Source organism: Papio anubis, chromosome 12, assembly GCF_008728515.1.
Source record: "Papio anubis isolate 15944 chromosome 12, Panubis1.0, whole genome shotgun sequence".
In the NCBI taxonomy this organism is placed as follows: Eukaryota; Metazoa; Chordata; class Mammalia; order Primates; family Cercopithecidae; genus Papio; species Papio anubis.
In genome coordinates this window covers 86,422,912-86,448,441 of record NC_044987.1, presented here as the reverse complement: position 1 = coordinate 86,448,441, position 25,530 = coordinate 86,422,912, and the positions used below count along the sequence as shown (strand labels likewise).

The 25,530-nt window shown below is 36.7% G+C and overlaps 1 protein-coding gene across 3 annotated transcripts in view; it reads right to left on the bottom strand.

Annotated features, from left to right (window-relative positions):
* Nucleotides 1-25,530, bottom strand: part of BBOX1 (gamma-butyrobetaine hydroxylase 1) — a 92,029-nt gene that overhangs the window by 10,961 nt on the left and 55,538 nt on the right. For all 3 annotated transcript variants that reach the window (XM_009186403.2, XM_009186401.3, XM_009186404.4), the window contains exons 4-5: nucleotides 24,191-24,389; nucleotides 2,099-2,204 (exon numbers count right to left, since the gene is read on the bottom strand). In XM_009186403.2, coding sequence (XP_009184667.1) covers nucleotides 2,099-2,204; nucleotides 24,191-24,389 — 305 coding nt within the window. The remainder of the gene's footprint in view (nucleotides 1-2,098; nucleotides 2,205-24,190; nucleotides 24,390-25,530) is intronic.

The window sequence follows — 25,530 nt, the reverse complement described above, 5'->3', positions numbered from 1 at the left end:
TTCTTAAAAGACAGAAGATAACTTAAAAATTCAAACAAAACTTTTAGTTTTCTAGTCTCATTCTTTCGTCCTTATTCCATCCAACTCCCTTAATCTATCTTTGGAAGATGAGCTGAGCTGATTAATTTGGCTCTTAACCCTAGGGTTTTAGAAAAATCTGAGCCACATTTAGAATAAAATCACGTGGTGTGTCTCCTGCCCCCAACCCTTACCCCAAAAGGTGTCTACAGGGGTCATTTTACTGCCACTTAGTTCAAAGAAATCATGTGGTGTTTTACAATCAACAAAATAATTTAAAACATGTAAAGTCAAATACTAGACTAGTGTAGCCAATACTGGCGAGAACAATCGGTAACAACAAGGGTGCAGATAAAACATGTTCAGTGAAGATAATGAAAAAAATGGGCGAATTGTGATTTTGGCCCATTTCTCCTTTGTTAACTTAAGAATTGCCCAAATTTTCATTTACCTTTAAAGATACAGATTTCTAGGTGGTTATTTCACATAGTCGAATTTAGCTCTAAAAATAGGGATGGCATATCTTTAGGAAGGTAGTTTCCTAACCACTTATTTTTGGTGTAATAAAATGAAGGTTTTGTAAAAATGTAGCTCATTTAGTAAAATGAAACTTTTGTAAAAATGTAGAGAAAGAATGTCCACCCAGAGATTCTCCTGGGGATTTGTGGCTTCACACTGAGCATTTCCCTCGTTGACAAGGAATCTGATAGATGGGATGTTGGATGGTTTCCAAAAATAGCCACTGCTATTCTGTTCCTTGTAGTCACACAGTTTGTAATGCATTTTTGCAGCTTCCTCCATAAGGGGTCTATTTCCTCACCTCCTGAATGTGGGCTAGATTTATTACTTCCTTAGACCAATATAACATTGCAGAGGTGACTAGCCTAGGCCTTGAGAAGCTGTGCAGCTGTCTGAAAATTCTTCCAGTTGCCATATGCATTAAACCTGGGCTAGCCTACTGGTAGTCAATAGACCAAGTGGAGCAGAAACCAGCCATCTCAGTGAAAGTCAGTCGGACCCAAGTCAACTTAGAAACCGATTGCAGGTATGTGACTGAAGACAGGAGCTGCCTAGCTGAATACAGCCCAAATTGAAAAGACAAGGGCTAAGTAAAGGGCTGTTTTCTTAAGCCATCAAGTTAGGGAGTGAGTTATTATTATTTTTTTTGTGTTACACTTTAAGTTCTGGGATACATGTGCAGAATGTGCAGGTTTGTTACATAGATATACAGGTGCCATGGTGGTTTCTGCACCTATCAAACTGTGATCTACATTAGGTATTTCTTTTAATGCTATCCCTCCCCTATCCCCGCAACCCCCCGACAGGCCCCAGTGTGTGATGTTCCCCTCCCTGTGTCCATGTGTTCTCATTGTTCACCTCCTACTTATGAGCGAGAACATGTGGTGTTTGGTTTTCTGTTTCTGTGTTGGTTTGCTGAGAATGATGGTTTCCAGCTTCATCCATGTCCCTGCAAAAGACTTGAACTCATCCTTTCTTATGGCTGCATAGTATTCTATGGCATTTATGTGCCACATTTTCTTTATCCAGTCTATCATTGATGGGCATTAGGGTTGCTTCCAAATCTTTGCTATTGTGAACAGTACTGCAATAAACATACATGTGTATGTGTCTTTATAGTAGAATGAGTTTTAATGCAGCAGGAGTTAATGGATATGAATGATGCCCATGTGACTTGGAGGGAAACCCTACATTTTGTTTACTGATTCCATTTTCTCTCTTAACTTTCTTAGAAATATATGTGCAGAAAGACTTCAAGATTTACTACTACCTTAAAATCTGTCTTGGCAAAGCAAAAAAACGCTAATAGTAATTTCTAGGAAGAACAAAGAAATGTTGTTGTTGTTATTGTTGTTTTAAATGTATGAAATTCTCTCCTTTAAGAAGGTGAAGATATTTAGGATTTAGGTACCGAGATTTTGTGAGCTTGGATTGTGTTTGGAGAAAGAAAATTTATGTAAGACAAACTACCTGGTGAAATATGTAATCTTCTAGACTCAAAATACAAAAAGATATCGGTCATTGGCCTGCTTTGTGGAAAATATGTTGAAGCTCATCTTACCCCAGGTGGATGATGGAGGGCTGGATAATCAGTGTGAAAGCTTAGCTTCCCGGTTGTGTAAGCCACATTGTTTGCATCGATTTTGTCTTGCACTTGCCAAGTGTGTCTGTAAAATGCAAGAAACACATGTTTAAACAGGTTGTCACTAAGCCAGAGGAAATGTGTTAGAATGAATTTGATATGTGGGGAGAAATGGAAACTTTTCATTTGTTGAAATAATTACCATAATGACTATGAGCGAGAAAAGGAACCTGACTTTTCTCTGTCTAAAGTCACTATTTCAGAATTAACATCTCCTCATTTTTCCTCTCCTCTCAACAAGAGAGTACTTTTATACATCAGTCTATTTTACAGTTTGCAAAGAAGTATATATGGAATTGTAGGTTATCATTTTACTGGCTTAATGCATTTTAAAAAGTGATTTATTGAGGTGAAGTTCACGTAACAGAAAATGAATCACTTTAAAGCGAACAATTCAGTGGCATTTAGTAAATTCACAATGTCGGCAACCACCACCTCTACCTATCTAGTTTCAAAACGTTTCTATTACTCCAAATCAAAACCTCTTATTTTAGAAAGCAGTTTCTTTACATTCTACCCTTCCCCAAGACATTGGTAATCACTAACTTGCTTTCTGTCTCTGTAGATTTACCTATTTTAGATATTTACCATAAATGGAATTATATAGTAAGCTCATGCTTTTAATGTTATATCTAAGAATCCACTGCCCAATCCAAAACCATGAAGATTTACCTCTATGTTTTCTTCTAAGAGTTTTATGACTTTAACTCTTATATTTAGATAATTTGTTCATTTTGAATTAATTTTTGCATATGATATGAGTTGTGGGTCCAATTTAATTCTTTGCATGTGGGTATTCAGTTGCATCAGCACAATTTGTTAAAGAGATTGTTCTTTCTCTATTGAATGATATTGGCATGTTTGCTGAAAATCGATTGGCCGTAGATGTGTGGGTTTATTTCTGGACTCTCAAAATTCTATTCCATTGATCTATTTGTCTGCCTTTATGCCAATATCATGCTATTTAGATTAGTGTAGATTCGTAGTTAAGTTTCAAAATCAGGAAGTGTGAGTCTTTTAATTTCAGTCTTCTTTTTAAATATTGTTTTGCCCACTTGGAGGCCCTCACAATTTCATATAAATTTGATACTGGCTTTTCCATTTCTAAAATAAGAAAATGATACTGAAATTTTGGTAGGGATTGCAGACTGCTTTGGGGAGTATCGACATCTTAACAATTTTATGCCTTCCAATCCATGAATACAGGATGCTATTCCATTTCTTTAGATTTTCTTTAATTTCTTTTAGCAATGTTTGATAGTATTCATTATACTAGTCTTTCACCTATGTGATTAAATTTATTCCTATTTATTCTTCTGGATGATGTTGTAAATGGATCTGTTGATTTCCTTTTCAGATTGTTCATTGCTACTGTATATAAAGACAACTGATTTTTGTGTTTTGATTTTGTACCCTGAAACTTGCTAAATTCATTCATTAGCTTTAGTAGCTTTTTTTGTGGGTGGATTTTATGGGATTTATTATAGGTAAGTTCATACCATCTGTGAATAGAGATAGATTTACTTTTTCCTTTCTCATTTAGATGCCTTTATTTCTACTGTCTAATCGCTCTGGCTGGAAATGTTGGTGCAATGTTGAATCTCAGTGGTGAAAGCTAGCATTTTCGTCTTGTTTCTGCTCTTAGGGAGAAACTTGTTTTTGTTTTTGTTTTTTTTTTTTAACTTTTAGATTCAGGAGTACATGTGCAAGTTTGTTATACAGGTAAATTGCATGTCACAGGGGTTTTGTGTACAGAGTATTTTTGTCACTCAGGTAACATATATTGTAGCTGGTAGGTGGTTTTCTTGATCCTCATCCTCTTCCCCATCTCCACCTTCACAAAGGCCCAGGTGTCTAGTGTTCCCTTCTTTGTGCCCACGTGTACACAGTGTTGAACTCTCACTTCTAAGTGAAAACATGCTGTATTGGGTTTTCTGTTCCTGTGTTAGTTTGCTTAGGATAATGGCCTCTGGCTCCATCCATGGTGCTCTAAAGACATAATCTTGTTCTTTTATGTAGCTGTATAGTATTCCATGGTGTATATGTACCATATTTTTTTTTATTCAATATATCACTGATGGACATTTAGGTTGATTCTATGTCTTTGCTATTGAGAATAGAGTTGCAATGAATGTATGCATGCGTACGTGTTCTTTATAGTAGAACAATTTATATTCCTTTGGGTATACACTCAATAGTGGGATTTCTGGGTCAAATGGTAATGTTTTTAAGGTCTTTGAGAAATTGCCAAACTGCTTTCCACAATGGCTGAACTGATTTACTTTCCCGCCAGCAGTGAATAAGTGTTCCTTTTCTCCACAACCTCACCAGCATCTGTTATTTTTTTTAACTTTTTATAATAGCCATTCTGACTGGTATGAGATGGTATTTCATTGTGGTTTTGATTTGCATTTCTCTAATGATTAGTGGTGTTAAGCACTTTTTCATATGCTTGTTGGCTGTGCGTACATCTTTTGAAAAGTGTCTGTTCATGTTTTTTGCCCACTTATTAATGGGGTTGTTTGTTTTTTGCTTGTAAATTTGTTTGAGTTCCTTATAGATTCTGGATATTAGACCTTTGTCAGACGCATACTTTCCAAATATTTTATTCCATTCTATATGTTGTCTGTTCACTTTGTTGTTAGTTTCTTTGGCTGTGTAGAAGCTCTTTAGTTGAATTAGGTCCTATTTATCAATTTTTGTTTTTGTTGCAGTTGTTATTGTTATATTCATCATGAAATCTTTGCCAGGTCCTATGTCTAGAATGGTATTTCCCAGGTTATCTTCCAGAGTTTTTATAGTTTTAGGTTTTACATTTAAGTCTTTAATTCATCTTGAGTTGAATTTTGTATGTGGTTTAAGGAAGGGATCCCATTTTAATCTTCTGCTTATGGCTATCCAGTTATCTCAGCACCATTTATTGAATAAGAAGTCCTTTCCACATTTCTTGTTTTTGTCCACTTTGTTGAAAATCAGAGGGTTGTAGGTGTGTAGCATTATTTCTGGGATCTCTATTCTGTTCCATTTGTGTATTTATCTGAGAAACTCAATTTTCAAATTACACTCTCGAAACTTTTGCTCAGGTCAATAAATAAAACTTTAGGTACCTATGTATGCCCCATCGCAGTCGCAGACACTTCTGTCTTCTCCAAAGTAACTATGACTGTGACTTCTATAGTTATCATTTCCTTGCTTTTCTTTACAATTTTATCACCCAAATGTTCATCCAAGGACACTATGAACTTGCTCATTAATAATAATTGTTATATGTTTTAAGTCTATTAATCTACAAGTTTTTCCTTCAAACTGTGCTCCTTACAATTGTTGAAGAACTTAGGGAATTTGACCTATAGAGTTTCCCACAGTCTGGACTTCACTGAGTACGTACTCATGGTGCAGTTTCTGGGAAACTGGCAGTGAAATGCAGAGTCTTCGACAGTCTCTATTCTTTGGCAAAGCCACAGATGGCAGTATGTTCTTGTATTGCAAGACACATAATGCCTGGCTGTGTTTCTTTTTTGATGTTTGTACTGTTCATGTTCAATGGCTATATTCGTTAATTCATCAAGGGTTTCAAACAATGAAATATCAAACTGATACTCTTTTTTAAAAAGATTTATCACTCAGAATACTTTTAAAGGGAGCCACTTTCCCTCATCCACTATTTGGTTACTCAGTATAACAGCTTACAGAGGGATGATGAAATAAATATTTGATTCTTTCTCTTTCTTTACCATTTGTAATATAAAAAATTTGTTTCCTATAATTCCAAATTGAATAGTTTAAAAAATATGATGTATGAAAATATATTAAACTAGATAGAGGTGATATTTGCACAAAATTGTGAATGTATTAAATGACACACAGCATAATATACTAAATAAAGCTAATTACACTTTAAAATGGCTATTTAAATAATTTCAGCTTTTAGTTTCAGGGTGTACATGTGCATGTGCAGACTTGTTAGATGGGTATATTGCATGATCCTGAGGTTTGGGGTAAGATTGATCCCATCACCCAGATACTGAGCATAGTACCCAATGGGTAATTTTTCAGCTCTTTCCCTTTCCCTCTCTCCTGCCTCTAGTAGTTCCTAGTGTCTATTGTTGCCATCTTTATGTCCATGAGTACCCAATGTTTAGCTCCCACTTCTAAGTGAGAACACGTAGTATTTGGTTTTCTGTTCAGTTATTAATTTGCTTACAATAATGGCCTCCAGCTGCATCCATGTTGCTGCAAAGGCTGTGATTTTGTTCTTTTATATGGCTGTGTAGTATTCCATGGTGTCTATGTACCACAAAATGATTAATTTTATTGTCATGATAAATTTTACCCAAATTAAAAAATACCTTAGCTTAAAAGCTAAAGAAAAGATGAGTTAAAAAAAGAACTAAGGTTACTTGCAACTCTGTAGCAAGAAAATAAACCATTATTCAGACTTTGTAAGCTATTAGCCTTGGAAGATCCAGACAATGTGTAATTGAAAGGAGGCCATGTTTAAAAATAAACCAAATATGGCTTGAAAAATGTCCACTATATATACATGCCATTTGATTGCTGTTATAATGTCTATTAATATATATTCATATGCATCAAATTATCTTTGAATAAATAAACATTGAACACCTTTTTTATTTCAGTCATTGATTTAGCATCAGAGATACAGCAGGGAACAAAAAGACAGAAAAGTAATTGTTAAATTTAATAGAGATAGGTTCTACAAAGAAAATGAGGCAAGGTAAAGAGATAACGAATGGGGCCAGAGAAGTATTTTTACAGAGATGATGCTGTGAGAAGTGTTCTATGAATAGGTGACATTTTCCCCACAGAAACCCAAGCAAAATAAGGGAAGGAGAAATGTGAATTTCTGGGAGATGTATTTTAGGCAGAGGAACCCAAAGTGAAGAGGTTTTGAGTTTGGAGTATGTCTAGCGTATTTGTGGAAGAACAAGGGCAGAACAAGGGCAGCATGGTTGAGACACAGTCACCAGGGAATCAAGAGTGGGAAATGTACCAGATGCACAGAGAGAAGCCAGTTTCCAAAGGGCTTTGGAGTCTAGGATGAGGACTTGAGATTTTGGTTTACATGTGATGGGAAGCCATTGTAGTTTTCCATTACGTAAATTATACATTGGAATTGTCGTTTCAAAGAATTGCTCTAGCCTCTGAGTAAGGGGTAGATGGTACTGGGAAAAAGGTGGGAGGAGGGAGAGATGATGGCAATCAGTTCTCTCCTAAACATGGGAATCATGATGATTCTGTCCTAACCATGGCTACATGCATAGGAGAGAATGATTGCATTTGATCTTGAAAGGTAGAGTTACCAGGATTCTCTGACAAATTGGATGTAGGATATGAGAGAAATGGAGTCCAGAATGATGCCAAGGTTTTCAGCTTTAGAAACCAGGTGAGGGAGGTCCTATTTATTGAGATTCACTATATAACAATTTATTATCTGGTTGAGGAGGAAGTTTGCTTCACCTAATTTAAAAAACTTTTAAATAAGTGCTTTAAAAAGTCTCCATTCACATATGGACAAATGAGCACACAAAAGATGACCTTTGGTCTGGATGTTTTAGCTTCCCAGAAAGTCACTCTAGGCTGGTATTCTACTCTGCCTCTGGTATTCCCCCACACAATACATACTACAACCCTATACAATACATACTACAAGCAGGCAAACCTTCCTAGTGCTTCATGCTCACTTTGCCATTTCTCTGTCAGAAGCTCTTACTGATTCTTGAGTCCCAGAAGGATAGAATTCAGTGCTGCTGATCCAGAATTCAAGAACCCAATGCAATTTTCTAACCTTGCCAACTATTGCCATATTTAAGTCATCTGTTCTAATCATGTTGATTTTTGGCACTACACACTTTCCTGCCTTTTTTTCTGGTTTCTTTTTCTGCCCTTTTTTTCTGTTGTTTTCCCCATCTCTGTAATCATTAATGAAAATCTAGCTCAAGTTCCAACTATTTCATAATCTCAATTCTAGAAAAACTCTTGGTCTTTAGGTTCAAACTGCAGTGGCTTCAAAGCCTTGGTTTCTAATTCATGACTATATAATCTTGGACAATCCATCTATTATTTCTGAGCCTCAATTTATGTATTTGGAAAATAGAACAATAATGTATTTCAAAAACTTGTAACAAATAAGAAAGTCTATGTCTGACACACAGGAGATGCCCCATAGGACTTTTCCTTCCTCTCATTCTCCTAATTACCCAGTATTTACTCCTACACTCAGAACTCTCATAAGCATGTTTTATTCATCTCATTTATTAGATCTGAATTATTCATCTCATTTATTCAGATCTATGTGTTTTATGAAGATGGTTATAATTTTTAAAGAGTCTAAGCTCATTTAAATATAGAAATACATAATTCTGCTTCCTCTTCTGGACTGTAAACTCTTTTAGTGTACAACAAATACTTTTGATCTCCTACCATTAACTAAACCAGTGCGAATTCTAAAGCAGGGAACCAATACATTTTGACTGAATGAGTGTAAGCAGGGAGGGGGTGACTTTTATGAGCTTTCATTTTCATACGGTATATAGTAAAGGGTATTAATAGGGTGGTAGTGGCAGGAGGAGAGTGGGAATACAATCTATAATCTCTTCTCACATGTGGAGATATTTTTCTTAATGGGAAAAATAGTTCCTTACCTGTTCCCTGGGATTGAAGATAAAATTGACTATTTTGCTCTATGTTTCTCATTTAAAATTAGGGTAGAACACCTGATAGATCTTTCACTAAGGGTCAAGCAGCCATCCATATGTGGCCATGAACTGGAAACAGGCTGAGTGAAAAAAGATGAGGAGTATTACAGTCTGCTGCAACTCATTTCAAACATGAGTCAGACAATCCATTATATTGCAGTGAGAGTCGCCAAGAAATACTTGTTCTCTATGAAGTTCATGTCACTCCATAGACCATACAAAATACAGATCCAGATGACTGTCAACACTGGCATTTGAAAAATAGTCAACATGTGAGAAGAGATTTAAGGAGGTCAAAAAGTTAATTTCATCAAGGTGCAGAATGCATATCTTCTGACTAAGAAAATGCTGCTGTTGACATGATCAACAGGAAATGACCACTTGGATTCTTTTTCAAGAGTGGTGATGGTTTTGCATTGATTCACCTACATACTTTTTCCTGGTTCCTTCTATGATCAAGGGTAAACTGACAGAATTTTACTGCAGCCAAAACCTGGTTGAGATTCAAGGTGTAAGCATTAGCCAGAGAACAGATCTTTTCTTTGACATTAATTGGCCTCTACAGGGATGGGGGTCTGTGACTTGGCTTCACCAGAGCAGTTCTCTGACCCTCTGAGCTAACTGGTAGGGAATGATAAAACATTTATTAGACCTAGAGTGTCTTAGGTGCGGTATAAGATGTGTAGCCTAAAAGTCTATGCTCACATCTTATGATAAATCCCATGAAAGGAGCTCACCAATTCCAATCATAAACATTCTCTTAATAGTCATAGCACAAGTCTGGAAAATCCTAGAAATGTCATCTGTTTTACCTTTCTACCTTGTCATAGAAATGAATCATGCCAAGAAGTCTGCTACTGATAGTTGAGGACACTAAGTTCTTTCTTATGCATCCCAAATCCACATCTCCAAGAAAACACAGCAGAAATCAAACGCAAACATATTTGCACCATATAACCCTGAACTTGCCTGATCTTGAAGCTAAGCAGGATTGGGCCTGGTTAGTACTTGGATGGGAGAAACAGGTGCAAATGTGATTCATTGGTCATGAAGGAACTTTTTAAAAAACCTAATGGTGAGGCCTTGGTGAGGTGAAGGTGTATTTACATGCCCTTCTCATTCGAGACAGATTCTAATGCTATTCCAAGTAAGGCAACAACTCAAGCAGATTACTAAGAATGGACGTGACTGAAGTAGAGGTATGGGACCAGATTCTTTTAAAACTGAAGAGGCAAGCTCAACATAATATCTTAATCCAGTGGTATAGACTTGTTTACTATTGTGCTGGGGTGAGTGACTGAAACTCTGCAAATTATCCTGCTTTTATCAAAGATGCTGTTTTAAACAAACCTAAGTGTTTCCACTGAGCCATTTGTGTCATTCTCAACATTTCACTAAACTCTCCGTTACATTTTATTGTCTATTCAATATTTTTTGTCAAAAGCTCCTGTACTTTAAATAACTTTTAGAGACTATTTCATGAGATTGAGTTGAATGCTAATTTACTAAATTTGCCCAAACATAGATGACTGCTCATAGATAATCAAGATATTAATAATGTTTTGTGACAAATTCGGTTCCTTCAGTGCTTGTGGAATACTTGAATATTGTTTTTGCTGGATTTGTTCTTTATATCTTGGTGATGTCTTATTTTTTAAAAATGCAGTGTCATGGGATTTGTTCCTTATACCTTTGGTGATAAGTTTTACACTTCTTTTTTGAGTCAGGGTCTTGCTCTGTCACCCAGGTTGGAGTGTGCCATGGTGTGATCATAGCTCACTGAAACCTCAAACTCCTGGTCTCATGTAATCCTTCTGTCTCAGCCTCCTGATTAGCAGACATGTGCTACCATGCCTGGGCTAATACACTTTTATTTTTATTTTTGTTGGGACAGTGTCTTGTTCTGGTGTCCTGCCTGGTCTTGAACTCATGGCCTCAAGCCATCCTCCTGCCTCAGCATCCCAAAGCACTGGGATTACAGGTGTGAATCCCATGACCTAGCCAACACTCTTTTGATTAATGGTTCACACTTAGAAAATCATGCTGGATTAATTTGTAAACTTTTCCTTTTTAAAAGTAATTTTTATACGAAAGGATGTTTTATGAGTGCAAACCTGGATTTATTTTTACCAACAGTTGTAACCTCTGATCCACTTGCTGCAAGCTCTCTTCATCAGATTATGTAAGAATGCCTTCTTTTGAACATTATTACTCATCCCATTGGATCCAAAATACAATGCCCATATATTGTTTATATTGTAAAATTTCAATATCAAATATGATCTCCTAGCTAAAAAGCAAAAAATACATTTTGTAGTTAATTAATCAAAGGAATACTATATTGCTTACTCTAGTTACAGCACTTCCACGTATGAATTCCTAGATGCAGTCCCTCACCAGAGCTCCATATATTTATTTTTCCATTATCATTTATTAGACACCTACAATGGTCCAGAAACTGGGGATCCAGAAGTGAATGGAATAGACGTGGTACTTGTACCGCATGGAATTTACAGTCTACAGGGAGGATGAATTAGTATGATTTATCTTACAAAGCTAAAGTACACCATGTTATGAGAGTAGGAAATAAAGACTAAATGGAGACCTGAAGATTAAGCAGGATTTACCTAGGCAAAGAGAAGAGTAAAGGTCATTGCAGGAAGGAGAAACAGCATGTGGGAAGGCCCAGTGGAGGGAAAGAACATCACCTACGAGAGGAACTCGAAGTTGAATGTGGGCCAGAGTGGGGAGGGTTTGCTCTATGGCTATCCTTAGCTTCTGTTCAAATTCTGCTTCCACTGCTGTCCTGTAAAGTCTCAAAAAAATCTCATTCCTTGAGAAACTGAGTTCAAACATATTCTTTTTTTTTTTTTTTTTTTTTTATTCTTGGATGGGTAGTCTCGCTCTGCCCCCGTGGCGGGTGTGCAGTGGCCTGTTCTTGGCTCACTGCAAGCTCCGCCTCCCGGGTTCATGCCGTTCTCCTGCCTCAGCCCCCCGAGTAGCTGGGACTACAGGTGCCGGCCACCAAGCCCAGGTAATTTTTTTGTATTTTTAATAGAAACGGAGTTTCATCATGTTAGCCAGGATGGTCTCGATTTCCTAACCTTGTGATCAGCCCGCCTTGGCCTCCCAAAGTGCTGGGATGTGAGCCACCGTGCCCAGCCCTAACATATTCTTTGTCTCATAGCATTTAACCCAGTGCCAAAAATGTTTGTTGAGTAAAGACGTGGATTCTAGAATAATAAATTGTGCTATTTCCTGATTGACTATAAACTTTAATTTTGGTTTACACTGTATATTTTAAGTACATTCTAATAATGAATACTTTGGCCATTAACAGTTTTTATTCCTTACTTCTAGGGAGAAGTGCTTACAGTTATTTGTAAACAATGTTTGGCAAAATTTCAAGAGTTGTGTTTTAAAAAGTAACTATCTTTTGAGTTCTTCTTTCATTATAGACATTAATTGACATTTAATCCATCCCTGAAAAAGAAAGAGTTTATGCCTTTTTAAAAATAATTTCAACTTTTATTTTAGATCTGGGGGTATAAGGGTAGGTTTGTTATGTGAGTATAATACATGGGTATTGCATGATTCATGCTATTTTTTAAGATGAGAATTAGTATCCCCAAACACAAACTAGGGAAACAAAGATAACCTTTCTGATCTCTAGAATAGCTCTTACTGAATCCATTAAACTAATACGAAAATCTCCACAAGACCTAAAGATATAAAGTAAAGAGAGAGGTTTCTTAAATGATAGTGGTGACATAATTTAAAAGAATCTCTCTGAATTATCCCTATAGAACATCTAGAGTGAAAATTCAAGAATTCAATGACAACATCTAAACAAAAATTAAGTGACAAGATATTCCCACGAACCAGGAAATAGAAGGGGATAGAGACAAACCTTTCAAAACCACAAGACCTATATGATATTGGCAACTGTGCAGGAGAAAGCAGAGAGAAGCAACTGGGTACATCATGGATCTAAAACATTCCCAAATTGCTAACAGGTGTTTACTGGACAGTGCAGTGGGGCAATGTGAGAATGGCAGTTAAACTTGGGAGGGGATTTCTACATTCCAGTATAGCTGAGTACCTAAGGTCCATGGTAAGGGATCTGAATAGTCTGGAATTCATGAATTCTAGAAACTAACCAGATAAATCTCCCTTCCATGACCTTCCTTCTGAGAAAAGTGCATATTGAGTGGTACAGGAACAATATAGACAAAGAAAAAAACAAGGTCCTCATAAAAGTAAAGGAGAGGAACTAGAAGGTCTTAGAAAGCTGTCAGCCAGTTTTGAAATACAGCTTAAAACCATAAATTAAATAAGGTTTCTGAATCATATCTCCTTTTAACAGTTAGGGAAACAAGTTTCACATAAAATTAGCAACAACAACAACAAAAATCAAGGTTTAAACTCAAAATTATTTTAAGAGAAAAACTCAGGATTAGTAGCAAAATAGCATACCTACAGACAGGCAGTACTGTCAGAAGGACAGGCCACCCCCAATAAAAAAGATAAAATATTATTTTTTTCTAACTTCTGTTTTTTTAAATAACCACTTCTAATGAATCCAAAAGTCTTTATCAAAATGGTCCAATACGTAAAAGAATAACCAACATCAGAATTAGAAACTTGAAAATGGACTGATGTATTAGGAAAGGAAAAATCTTTAAAAAGTCCTTAAACAACGACTAAATTAGAAGGAATGCAAGATCAAATAAGTGTAACAAGCCTTTAGGTAACTAGGAGATAAGTGGGAGAACAATTTAAAAGAAATCAATAGAAATGATTTGAGAGAAAGTAACAAAAGGACATGCAAAGAAGCCTTAAGATATGCACAAGAGTCCTCAAAAGAAAAAGCCCAAAGCAAAGGAACAGAACGGATACTAAAAAATGTGATTCAAGAAACATTTTCTGAAAAAAAGTAATTAAAGCTGCCCTAAAACAAATCATATCCTCCCAGAAAAAGCTGTCCCAGAACAATCAATATCAAGACATAGTCTATAAAATTACTGGACATTTAAACAACAACAACAAAAATTCAAAATCCAGGTAAAAACGTCAAATTACTATTTTTTTGTTGTTGAGACGGAGTCTCACACTGTTGCCCGGGCTGGACTGCAGTGGCATGATCACTGCAACCTCTGCCTCCCGGGTTCAAGCAATTCTCCTGCCTCAACCTCCCAAGTAGCTGGGATTACAGGCACCCACCACCACGCCCAGCTATTTTTTCGTATTTTTAGTAGAGACAGGGTTTCACTATGTTGGCCAGGCTGGTCTCAAGTTCCTGACCTAGTGATCTGCCTGCCTTAGCCTCCCAAAGTGCGGGGATTACAGGTGTGAGCCACGGTGCCCGGCCATTAAATTACTTTTAAGGAAAAGAAAATCATATTACCAATAAAACCATAAGTGACATATTAAAGATGCTGTGAGCCAAGAATTTATATTTAGCCAAGCCAATTTTCAAGTATAAAGGCCTTAAAACTGCTGTCAATATGCACAAATTTAGAGAACACTGTCCCTGTGAGGCCTTCCTTAGGAATTTAGGAGAGAATGGACTTCAGAAAACCAAAATGAATAGATAGGTTGACGTAAGTTTGGTGCTGAGCAGTAAATTTATGTTTACGTGAATTAAATTGTAGGGGAGGGAAAAGAGATACTGAAAAACTAAAAAGTAGAAAAACCAAACTGCAGTGGTAAAGATGCATCTTGATGATAATACTCTAAACCAGGAAAGAAAGGAAGTGAGCACCATAAAACTTAGGAAAGTCGTTACATTTGGGAAAAAGGCAAGGTTTATGCTTGGTTGGGATGTGTCAATGGGTTTTGGGGTGGCTGGCAATGTTCCATTTTTTGACCTGGCTGATGTTTAAGGGTGTTTGCCTTATGATAGTTCATTAAGCTATACATTTATTTTATGTGATTTTCTATATCTGTATTATATTTTACCATGAGAAACCTATTTTGCCAAACACAAACCTCACTTTTCTCCCCAAATGTAACAGCTTTCCTAAATTTTATGGTGTTCACTTCCTTTCTTTCCTGGTTTAGAGTATTATCAACCACATGCATCCTTAGCACTGTAGTTTGCTTTTTCTATTTTTTAGCTGTTCAATATCTTTTTTTTCCTCCCCTACAATTTAATTCACGTAAACATAAATTTACTGCTCAGCACCAAACTTATGTCAATGTATCTATTCATTTTGGTTGTCTGAAGTCCATTCTTAGTAACAGAATAGCACAGTGGTTACAAGGGATGGGAGTAGAAGAAAAGGGGAGATATTTGTCAAAAGGGTGGAAATCTTTGGTTATTATATGAATAAGTACTGGAGACCTAAAGAATAGCATGGTGACAATAGTTGATAATAATGTATCGTATGCTTGAAATTTCCTAACAAAGTAGATGTCAGGTCTTTTTGCCACAAAATATAAAGATAACGATGTGAAAGAATGGATATGTTAATCAGTTTGATCGTGGCAATCAAAATGTCATGTTGTACACTGTAAATATATACAATTTTTGTCTCTCATACCTCAATAAAGCTGCAAAAATAATTTAAAAATAAATAAAATTGAAAAAAGAAATCTTTGTTGTACACTTATTTTTAAAGGTTAATAATACTGCCGTTAATAAAAATGAAGTCAGGTAGTGATAGAAGGATGACAACCACCTGTAAAAACATAAAGAAAAAGTTATAGCAATTTGCTCCAAAGGAAGCCCCAAAGGCTTCATTATAAAAAAACAAATAATGTAGTGCATTGCAAAAAAGTGAAAAAATTAATGAGAATTCCACATTAAATACATTTAGTAGGGTTCTTTTTGAGTTGGAGGCGGTCAAATTTTACTTAATACATTTTATTGCAACAAGAATTGGGTTTTAGTTTTGATTTTTTAATGGGAAAGATTGAATAAAATGTTTTTTGATTCTGTATCAATTGCCATTTTCCCTTTATGTAAATGGTTGGTGCTAATTTTAACTTAGGAGAAAGCAATGAATATTCTGGTGCTGTCATTCTGACTTAATTTGATAAATTTCTATGTAATGCTGTCTGATTATCTCCTTGCATCTGAGCAATCAACAGTTATTATGGCATTGGAAATTAGGAGGTAAATGTTAGATAACAATGAACCACCACAGTAGCATGGTATAAAGGAAAGACTGCAGGCTATTGAGTCAGGTAAACCTGGGTTTGTAGCCTGATTCTTCTGCCTCATTTTTTTGGGGATGATGGGTTAATGATTCTTCTCAGAATTATGAAGATTCAAAAGAATCTATTCTGTTACTAAGAATGGACCTCAGACAACCAAAATGAATAGCTACATTGACATAAGTTTGGTGCTGAGCAGTAAACCGCTGAGCTCAATACTTAGTACATAAAAGGGGCTTACTAAAAAAATATTTCTATCATCTCAATAACAGCCACCTGTCCTGGTTGCACAGAGTACAAGCAGGGAAGGAAGGTTGTATGTGTGTGTGTTGGGTGTGGGGTGGGGTATCAGAGGACCCGTTGAAAAGCAATTGCCTTAATTGGTTATCTCATGCATTTCCTCAAGTGATTTCTAAAAGAGCATGAGACACAGAAATTATTTTTCCTTTCATTCATGAGATGACTTCATACTCAAGGGGTTTTGTTGGCAGCAGTATTAATTACTATGAAACTTAATATTACAAAGGGAACCCTGGAGACTGGCTCTTGGCTGATAACATAAGCTGAGATTCACAATGGCTCAAAGAACATAGCTTGTTACTCTGCTTAAGAAACCCTAATACTTACTAGAATACACATTTTAAAGAGTTTTTTTGTCCCTCTACCAAAGCATTATAATTAGCACATTAAGTTATTAAGGAGTCCCAGTGTAAATTTTTTTTTTTTTTTTTTTTTTTGAGACGGAGTCTCGCTACGTTGCCCAGGCTGGAGTGCAGTGACCGGATCTCAGCTCACTGCAAGCTCCGCCTGCCGAGTTTACGCCATTCTCCTGCCTCAGCCTCCTGAGTAGCTGGGACTACAGACGCCTGCCACCTCGCCCGGCTAGTTTTTTTGTGTGTGTTTTTTAGTAGAGACGGGGATTCACCTTGTTAGCCAAGATGGTCTCGATATCCTGACCTCGTGATCCGCCCGTCTCGGCCTCCCAAAGTGCTGGGATTACAGGCTTGAACCACCGCGCCCGGCCCCAGTGTAAATTTTTAAAAAGTAGAATGGGATTACAATTAAATTTAGAACTCTGGCAATTTTTTTTGTCTTCTTCTCAAGTTTGAATTATTTCTAGGTTGATTTTTCATAACCCAGAAGCCATTTTTATTCAAAAAGGGCTGTGTGGTTTTCTCAAGCAATTTCCTAATTAGAAACATCAACAAATGGGTAAACTTGTTTTTTCTTTCTCCGATCCCCACACTTCACAAATGTTTTCTGGTAATAAGTATTTCAAACAAGTAACTGTTTCAAAGTCAGATTTGGAGGCAGTACTTATGGTAGGAGCAATTTCTTAGGGGCGAGATGCCAAGAAATAGTAATATTTTTCACTTGTACCTCCTCGAATACAATCTAATGTGTGAAATGCTGCTGGGTTGGCTTAGAAGACATCTTTCAGAAATGCGAGCAGAAGTCTAGTGGATGCTGGAAAGCTATATATTATGGTTGTACTTCCCAGAGGCCATTTCAATATTGCAAATCCTTAACTGGTCTGGGTGGTGAATTAGATAAACAGCTCACTAGACACATTTCTATTTGACCTTATTTTGTTTATCCAATGAGGCGTGCATGCAAGGAACTCATGAAGATATAACACTGGGCAGTAGTAGTAGCATTCTACATGTTTCCAACAAACTTTCACCCAGGGACCTCAAAGGACATAGCAAGTACTAAAACACCCCTGCAGAAAGAGTGAGGCAAGTCCTCAGTAGAGGAGAATCAGAGAGATCTGGGAAATTACATGAAAAGCTCAGATTGACTTCTCACTTACAAATAGCTCATGGTGAAGCCATGATTAGACTGCTTCCCTGTTGATCCTATGAGCAACTCTAGAGGAAGTAATCCAGTACAGATGCTCTGGGGCACTGGGTCCCCAATTCTTCCTAAACTTTTTGGGCACAAAGTTTCCAAAGTATTACTTATATTTTCTACTATAAACTTGTGGCCTTATAAGTTTTATTCAGCAGTTATATAGCTTCCATACAATGCTATACAAGATAAAATTTGACTACCACCAAGATCCACATTTATCTCCTTTTCCTATTGCCTCTTGCCTTCTTTATTTCATTCCTTGAAGTTTATATATCAGATTTTTGTTTCCAGTTTTATCCCATTATTCTTACCAGTGTAACCCTTATTACATGTATTAATGCAATTTGCTGGTGCCACCAAATAAAACATTCTTAGAAAAAAAACAAATCTGAACTTCTGGGCTTAGTTCTAAAAAGAAGGATGTCTTGCTAGCTAAGGTTAGAATTGTTATTCTCTTCTGCTTGACTTTTTGAGGAAGAAGAGTCACTCTGAGCTGCCCATGAGGTTAATTTTTAAATTATGGACTGACAAATTTTGACAATGTTGTCAAAGAGTTTTTGTTGTCTTGTTCAGATGGACGTCCACAATATCTTACTTCGCACATATTTCCTTTCATTAAAATTTCCTGAGAGATAATTGTGTGTCAGGTGCTGAGTTAACAGCAAAGATACAACCCTGATTATGCCACCATTTATGCCTATAAGGAGCTCAACATGACAGTGGCAATGCCAATGATATATGCCTTCTTAGTTTTCAAAGGTTGTTTTTGACTGGTAGAGTCACAAGCAGGATAGTTAATTAATAATATAAAATATAGTTGACAAATATTTTTAAAAATGACACTGTACTCTTCCCACCAAGTCTTTCTTTCTCTTTCTCTGTCATGTACACACACATACTCACAGATGAGCTTATGGAAATAATAATTCCCTGGCCTCTCCAGTTTATTGAGTTGTCCAACTCATTAAAAAAGTAATTTTCAGGGTTTGAGTTTTGCCATTTTAGAGAAGATTGTCTGAACTTCTCAATATTATCTTACCAGAATTATAGTATGAAAAGACCATGCATTGGTACAGTCCAGCCAAAACAAAACAAAACAAAAACACAGTAGTGACATCTTACATGAGTGCTGTTCATTTTCTTTTATTAATATAGTGCATGTATTACTACTAAAAATAGAATCTGCAACAAAAAATAGAAATTGCCTTACTTTGTGTTATGAATTTGTGGGAGGAAATTTCCACTTTTCTTTCCTGGTGGGCCATCAAGAGTGCGAAACTGGTTCATTTGAGTGAGGAGCATATAATTATTTTGCTTTATTATAATGCCAGGGCTTGGGGATGAGGTACTGATAGTGGTTTCACAGAACAGAGGCTGGGAGAGAATTTCTACTGGAGCGATGCAGAGGATGCCAGGTCAATGGGAGGATGTAGCAGGTGTGGTGGTTGGAAGGGAAGAGGAAAAATATTAGTAAGTCAACTGAGAAGGGCAGGAAAGGCCAAAAAGCAGCCAAAAAGACATGAAGACTTGGCACAGGTTGTCCGTAGGCAGAATAAAGGTCCAGGAGATATAAAAGCAAGAGAGATACATGCAGCAAACAAAAGGTTAAGCAGGAAGAGAAAGAAGCAGTCCTGAACAAACAAGTGAGAAAGGGACTGATTGAGGGGATGGCCAGGAATGGGGAAGAATGGCATGTCATAGAAATGGCATGTGTCCGAGTTGAATTAGCTTAAGGATGGGGAGGAAGGGCTGCACAGCATTGCATAATCTTAATTAAATTTATATTATCTTACCACACCTTTTTACACAACGGTATCCTGTGTAAATTTTGAGAAGTGGATTCATTTTGTCTGAAGATCATATTGGTAGATGAATATTTCCCCATCTTGACCATGATTTGCATCATCCTGGGGATCACCTTCCTGTTATCTAACCTCTTTGAACTGCTGTTGGCATATATTGACTGTCATGTTCCCTCAGTTGGAATGCCAAAAGTCCGGGGTTACTTTTCAGTCTGTTCCTTGGTTTTACAGAATTTCTTATTGGCTTAGATTACTTGAAGGAAGCCAATTCAAATATTTACATTTACCCACATACAGCAATTACAAAAGATATTTTTTCATAAAGTAGAAACCCAAATCTAAACCCAACAAAATGCCTAGTACAGTGCCATGCACGTATCAGTATTCAAGAAAGATACTCTGTTTGGATAGAAATTGTGCTTTCTTTGGGATTTACTTTGTAGGATACATTCTGAAAAAACATCATAACTTGGTATAATCCTTGAAAATGACAGTGTATGGTAGAATGTAGTTTACAATAACTATTTCCCAATGGATTAAGTCATGTCATAAAATTCATTTCTTCAATAATATCACCTTTCCCAAAAGGGCTCCAGAAAATTATTTTCATTGATTTTCTTCTTTTTGGTGGGGGAGAAAGGACATGAGATGAGGCATTTTGACGCTGGTCTGTAAAAGCATTGTCCTAAATCAAAAGTTTAAATTCTCAAAAGATTGTCTTTTTACATACTGCTCCATGTTTACATGTATTTGACAAAATTGACAATGAGAGTTTCTTTACCTACTCTTATTCTTTTGTACCAGGAAAGTATTCATCATTATCAAGTCAGTAAAGTTACTGAGCATTTCACATGGTTGCATAAAAAATATTGTCTAGATGATGTGCTGACAAAATAATGACAAGCATCTGAGAAAATACAGATGTGGAAAATGACATGCACTTTTGTCCTGAAAGTTATTGCCATTTTGATTTAGTTGAATGTAAGTTTATAATGGTGAAAGATTCTAATAATTATTGCACTCATCTGATGGTTTATAGTCCTTTACAAAGATTTAGGCATTATTTATTCATTAAACATTTATTCCTTGCCTGCTGTATATGAAGAAAACATGAAATGCTGTAATCTACTGTTTTTTTGTTCATCCAACCAACCACTTAACAATTGAGATGACAGCCAAGAACCAAAAATAGCTATTCGCATTCTCATTTTCATTTTAGACTCATGCATTTAACAGTTTTGAAACTAATAACCCTACTTGAATGGAAAAGTGCGAGGTGGGTATTAGTTTCCCAAGGAAGGCATGTCTAACGTGGCACCATCAGCAAGCTATTATTGTTTTAGGCATCTAACCAAGAGCAGTCATAAGCTTCCTTGAAAAATCTGCATGGAGAGCAAAGTTTACTTTTAATCTGTTCCACTTTCCTTTCTCTATCCCTCTTCTGTTGTTTAATCTCTTTTCTCCATTATTTATTGTGTGCATTTATTCATTCCATTCACTCACTCACCAACTAATTACTTTTCAAACAAGAGTAAGATACTTTTCCAGTGGAGAAACAAAGATATGAAAGAGAGGGACATTGTTTAAGGCAGCTACTGAGTCTGTTCTGAAGATGTCATGTCCAGGCACAACCAAGGTAGAAAGAATAACGTGGTAAATGCCATTTAGTGCACATCACTGTGAGAGTTCAGACGATGTAAAGCACCCCGGTTCTATCCCAATGGAAACCTGCCTTCTATTGAAGTCTCCCTTCCTTTCAGCCAGAGGTTCTCAACCTTGGCTGTACATGAGAATCACCTGCAGAGTTTTGAAAAGTTCTGATACTCAGGCCAAATACCAGTACTGTTAAAAAAAAAAATAAAAAAAGGAAAACACACTGTGGAGATGGGATGCAGATGTCAGTATTTTTTAAATGGGCTATTCCAATAAGCAGCTTAGGCTGAAAATCACTGTTCTAAGTATTCCTTCTTCTTTTAAATATCAGACTTCAGTATCACTTCTGCACATTACTATGCAGAGAAATGGAAAAAGGGGACAATATTAGAGAAAATATTTATTTTTCATATTCTCTGAACAACATCAACAAAAACAAAAAAGCAAATAAAACAACAATAACAAAAACAACAAAACTGTTCTGTCAGTTCTTGAGGTAGAGAATTAAAAATTGTCAAAAAATATATGGACAGATCTTGATAACTAGTGGTGGAAGTAAGGGGTAAGGTGGTAAGAAAGGCGTTTTCTGGCATGTGTATAATTTGAGAGATTCAGGTAAGAAATGTGATCATCTAAGGAAGGTAGGATGTGGCAGGTTAACTTATCTGGTTATATGGCAAGGTCCATAAAGGACATGGAATGGTAGTAGGAGGTCTGATTTGTTTTGACAACAGACCTTTAGTATTTATTCCAGTAATTTCACAATATTAGATCAGTGGCCAAATTATTAAGCCCTTTTATAGAACCTGCAAAAACAAAACAAGACACACATAATAAATCAAGCTTAGATTTGACCCCTAGTGTGATGGGTTTGGGGGGTAGTTTAGAGAACTCCAACAAAGAGCCCAAAATTTGGCCACTGTTATTAAATTGTGAAATACCTTGGAATAGATACAAAAAGTTTGTTGTCAGCAAATAAAAACTAAGTGAAACGACTTAGAAGAGATTCGTTTCGAAGTGTCCTATTTAACACCAGTGGCTAAAAGCTCTTCTTTTCCGTGTGCTTTCTTCATATTATTGGCAGCAAGGTAGAGTAGAAAGTCCATAGATAGGACAGACTCTGGTTCCTTTATTACTATCTGTGGGCACTTGGGTTACAAATTAATTCTCTGGGCTTCAGTTTCCTTATCAGTGAACTGAAGGATAATATTCATTTCGGAAAGTTGTTGTGAGAATTAAATGAACAAAACATAATACAGTTGAGGCTCTTAATAATTTTGAGACTTTTCCCCCTCTTTCCTTTGTCTGTTGTTGCTGTAATCTCTAGGGCAGCTCAAATTCTTGCAGGTGTAAGGGAGATACAAATTTTATACAACACAAATCCACTAACGGTAAATGTAAGTTTCGGAGTCAGAGTAGGTACTGGGTTGTCTAAGTCTAAACATGGCAGAGATGGCAGTCTTTCAGTGATTGAATATTTTCAGTCTCCTGTTTATCTACAGACCAAGTCTTACTCTAGTTTAGGAGTGGCAAACCTAAAGAGTAGCAGGACACTTGCAGGTCTGGAGAGGGTGGAGGATTTTGGCAAACTGGAGAGTGAGTCTATGCTCTCTTCAAAGGCAGCCTCTATTTGTATCCAGCAGATTGTTTGCATGCAAAGATTTAGGCTCTGTTGTTGCTAGAGATGATTTTTCAAGAAAAGTCAGGTCCACATGTAATGTAAAATCTCCCAGTTTTTAAGTGTTGACAACTAATTCCGTTTTCTTTCAACATCATGTGGGCCAAACCAAATATCTGAATACAGCCCGTGTGCTTCCAGTTGCAACCTTTGGAGTTGGAAGGTCCCTTTCACTTTCAATGCTCTCTACTCTATGAGCCCAAGAATAATTGTATTAATGTCACATGAGGGGCTCACTCTAAAGAAATATAGTTATACTCCCATGTCTACATAAGTGTTTCCTGTTGTTGTGTTTCACTATCCATAATTAATGTTACCTCCAAGGAAATTCTTATGCAAACATCCTCTTGTTCCAAAGTTAAAATCAATTATATCTCCCTATTACTAACTAAAGCACATAGGACTAATTTTATGAATGTTAGTTTTATCTTTTTAACATATCTGTGACTGACTTTAATTTCTCAGGGCCCAACTTTAATTTTCAGCCAACTCTTGGGAGGTAAAAGTTTAAGAAACTTTAACATAAAGTTTAATATGTTGTAAAGTCTTGGAGAAACACAGTCTTTCATCACATCTGTTGTGGAATAAATTATGTCCCCCCAGATTCATATGATGAAGGCCTAACCCCCAATGTTTGGAGATAGAGCCTTGGGCCCTAAGCTAACAAGACTGGTGTCCATATTAGAAGAACAGACAGCAGGAGTGTGCTATGCACTGAAGAAAGGTCATGCAAGGACACAGTGAGAAGGCAGTCATCTGCAAGCCGGAAAATGTAAGCCTCACCAGAAACCAACCCTGCCAGTATCTTGATCTTAGACTTCTAGTTTCCAGAACTATAAAAAAAATAAATTTCTGCTGTTTAAGTTTTCTGATCTGTGATATTTTGTTATGGCAGCCCAAGCAGACTACATATACCACTTATAACCAGCCTGATGTCTTTGGTGCCTGGTGTCTTTGGGCTTTTAGGCTCTTAAAAAATTATCATTCTCAGCAAAATACTACTTTTAGATTCTTCTTTTTATCTGGCTTCCTGCTCAAGACATTATGAAAATTTCTGTACCTTCAATCAAGGGAGTCTTCCTCAGTTGCGAAGTATTTCAAACTTTATCTGTGATGGCAGAATACAAACCATTTGGTGACTCACCCATAAAATGTGAGATAGAGGAAACCGATTCTTTTCCCAAGTTTTGAAACTTCTCCTGGTTTGTCAGATGCTCCAGTGAGTCGTACTATGCCTACTTTCTTGAGGGTGGAAAGCCACTTGTATGCATGTTCATCATATCTTAAAACATCTTCAAAATCCAAAGTGGGTAGCTGGAGCTCTGAGCCCCAGTATTGACATTCTGTGAATTAAGAAAATGAAGAAACCAGATGGGATTACATTCTTTTTATATAGGATGATAACCTCAGAGAAAGGGCTAGTTCATTAAAGTTGATTGTTGATTTATAATGGAGTTTATGAAATGTTATTCATATTAGAAATGCTCAAGTCACTAGGCCTTTCTTCCTTGGTGCCATACCAGTCTGTTATATGCCTCCTGCTTACAACTGTGTCTGGCCCATAGCAGGTATTCAATATGTCCCATTTGTTAAGGGAATATTGTTTAGCTGATGAATGGCTCTTGATCTGTATGTTCTAAGGGCTTTTCTGCATGGACACTGCTTAGAAATAACTCTGAGATACTATATGTGTTAATGGCCAAGTTATATTGCTCAACTCCAAATAGATGATAAAATCAAAATGGTAGATTAGAACAGAATATGTCTATTCTTGGGGGCTGGGGGCTGGGGGCTGAGGAGAGCTTTGACATGGTAGGTACAGCTCTTCTTTCCTCTTATTTCACCTGATAAGAAGCAATCTCTGGGATCAGATCATCCTTTGGGGTCAGCAAAAAAAGATGAAGGTATATTCCTGGAATACATAGACCTTTTGGTGGGAGTGTCACACAGATAAGGTCAAATGCTTTCCATTAGCTCTCTCATTCTTCATGATTAAATGCTCATAAAAACGCTTAACGAGAAAACAGAAAGAAAAATGTAAAAAATAATTGGCTTGCAAACCGGGCTCTCCCAAAGGAAGTGGAACACAGAGGAAATGCAAATTTGCCAACGAAAATAACACAGATATCACCAACTGAATTCAGGAAAAGCCTGACTCTAGCTAATCCATTTGATTTCTTCCTTCCTTGGTAAGAAAATTGCCCTAGGAAGGTAAGCCTTCCTAAAAAGTGACAGAATGAGAACTTCTGATCTCAATATCACCGTGAGCAATGCTTTACTTTTCTAGCTGGGGAATGTGTCATTTTATAGAAACAAAATAAAGCCCCCGTTTAAGAATGAAGAATGGGTCAGTGCCTCTTGTAGTAGTTGTGGACTGGAAATCATTGCTTCTTTGATGTCAGCATAGCTGTTTCTGCAGAAATAGGAGTTTTTGTAGGAGTCAGTGGCTTTAGTAGTAAAAAGATACATGCAGGTGCAGGGAGC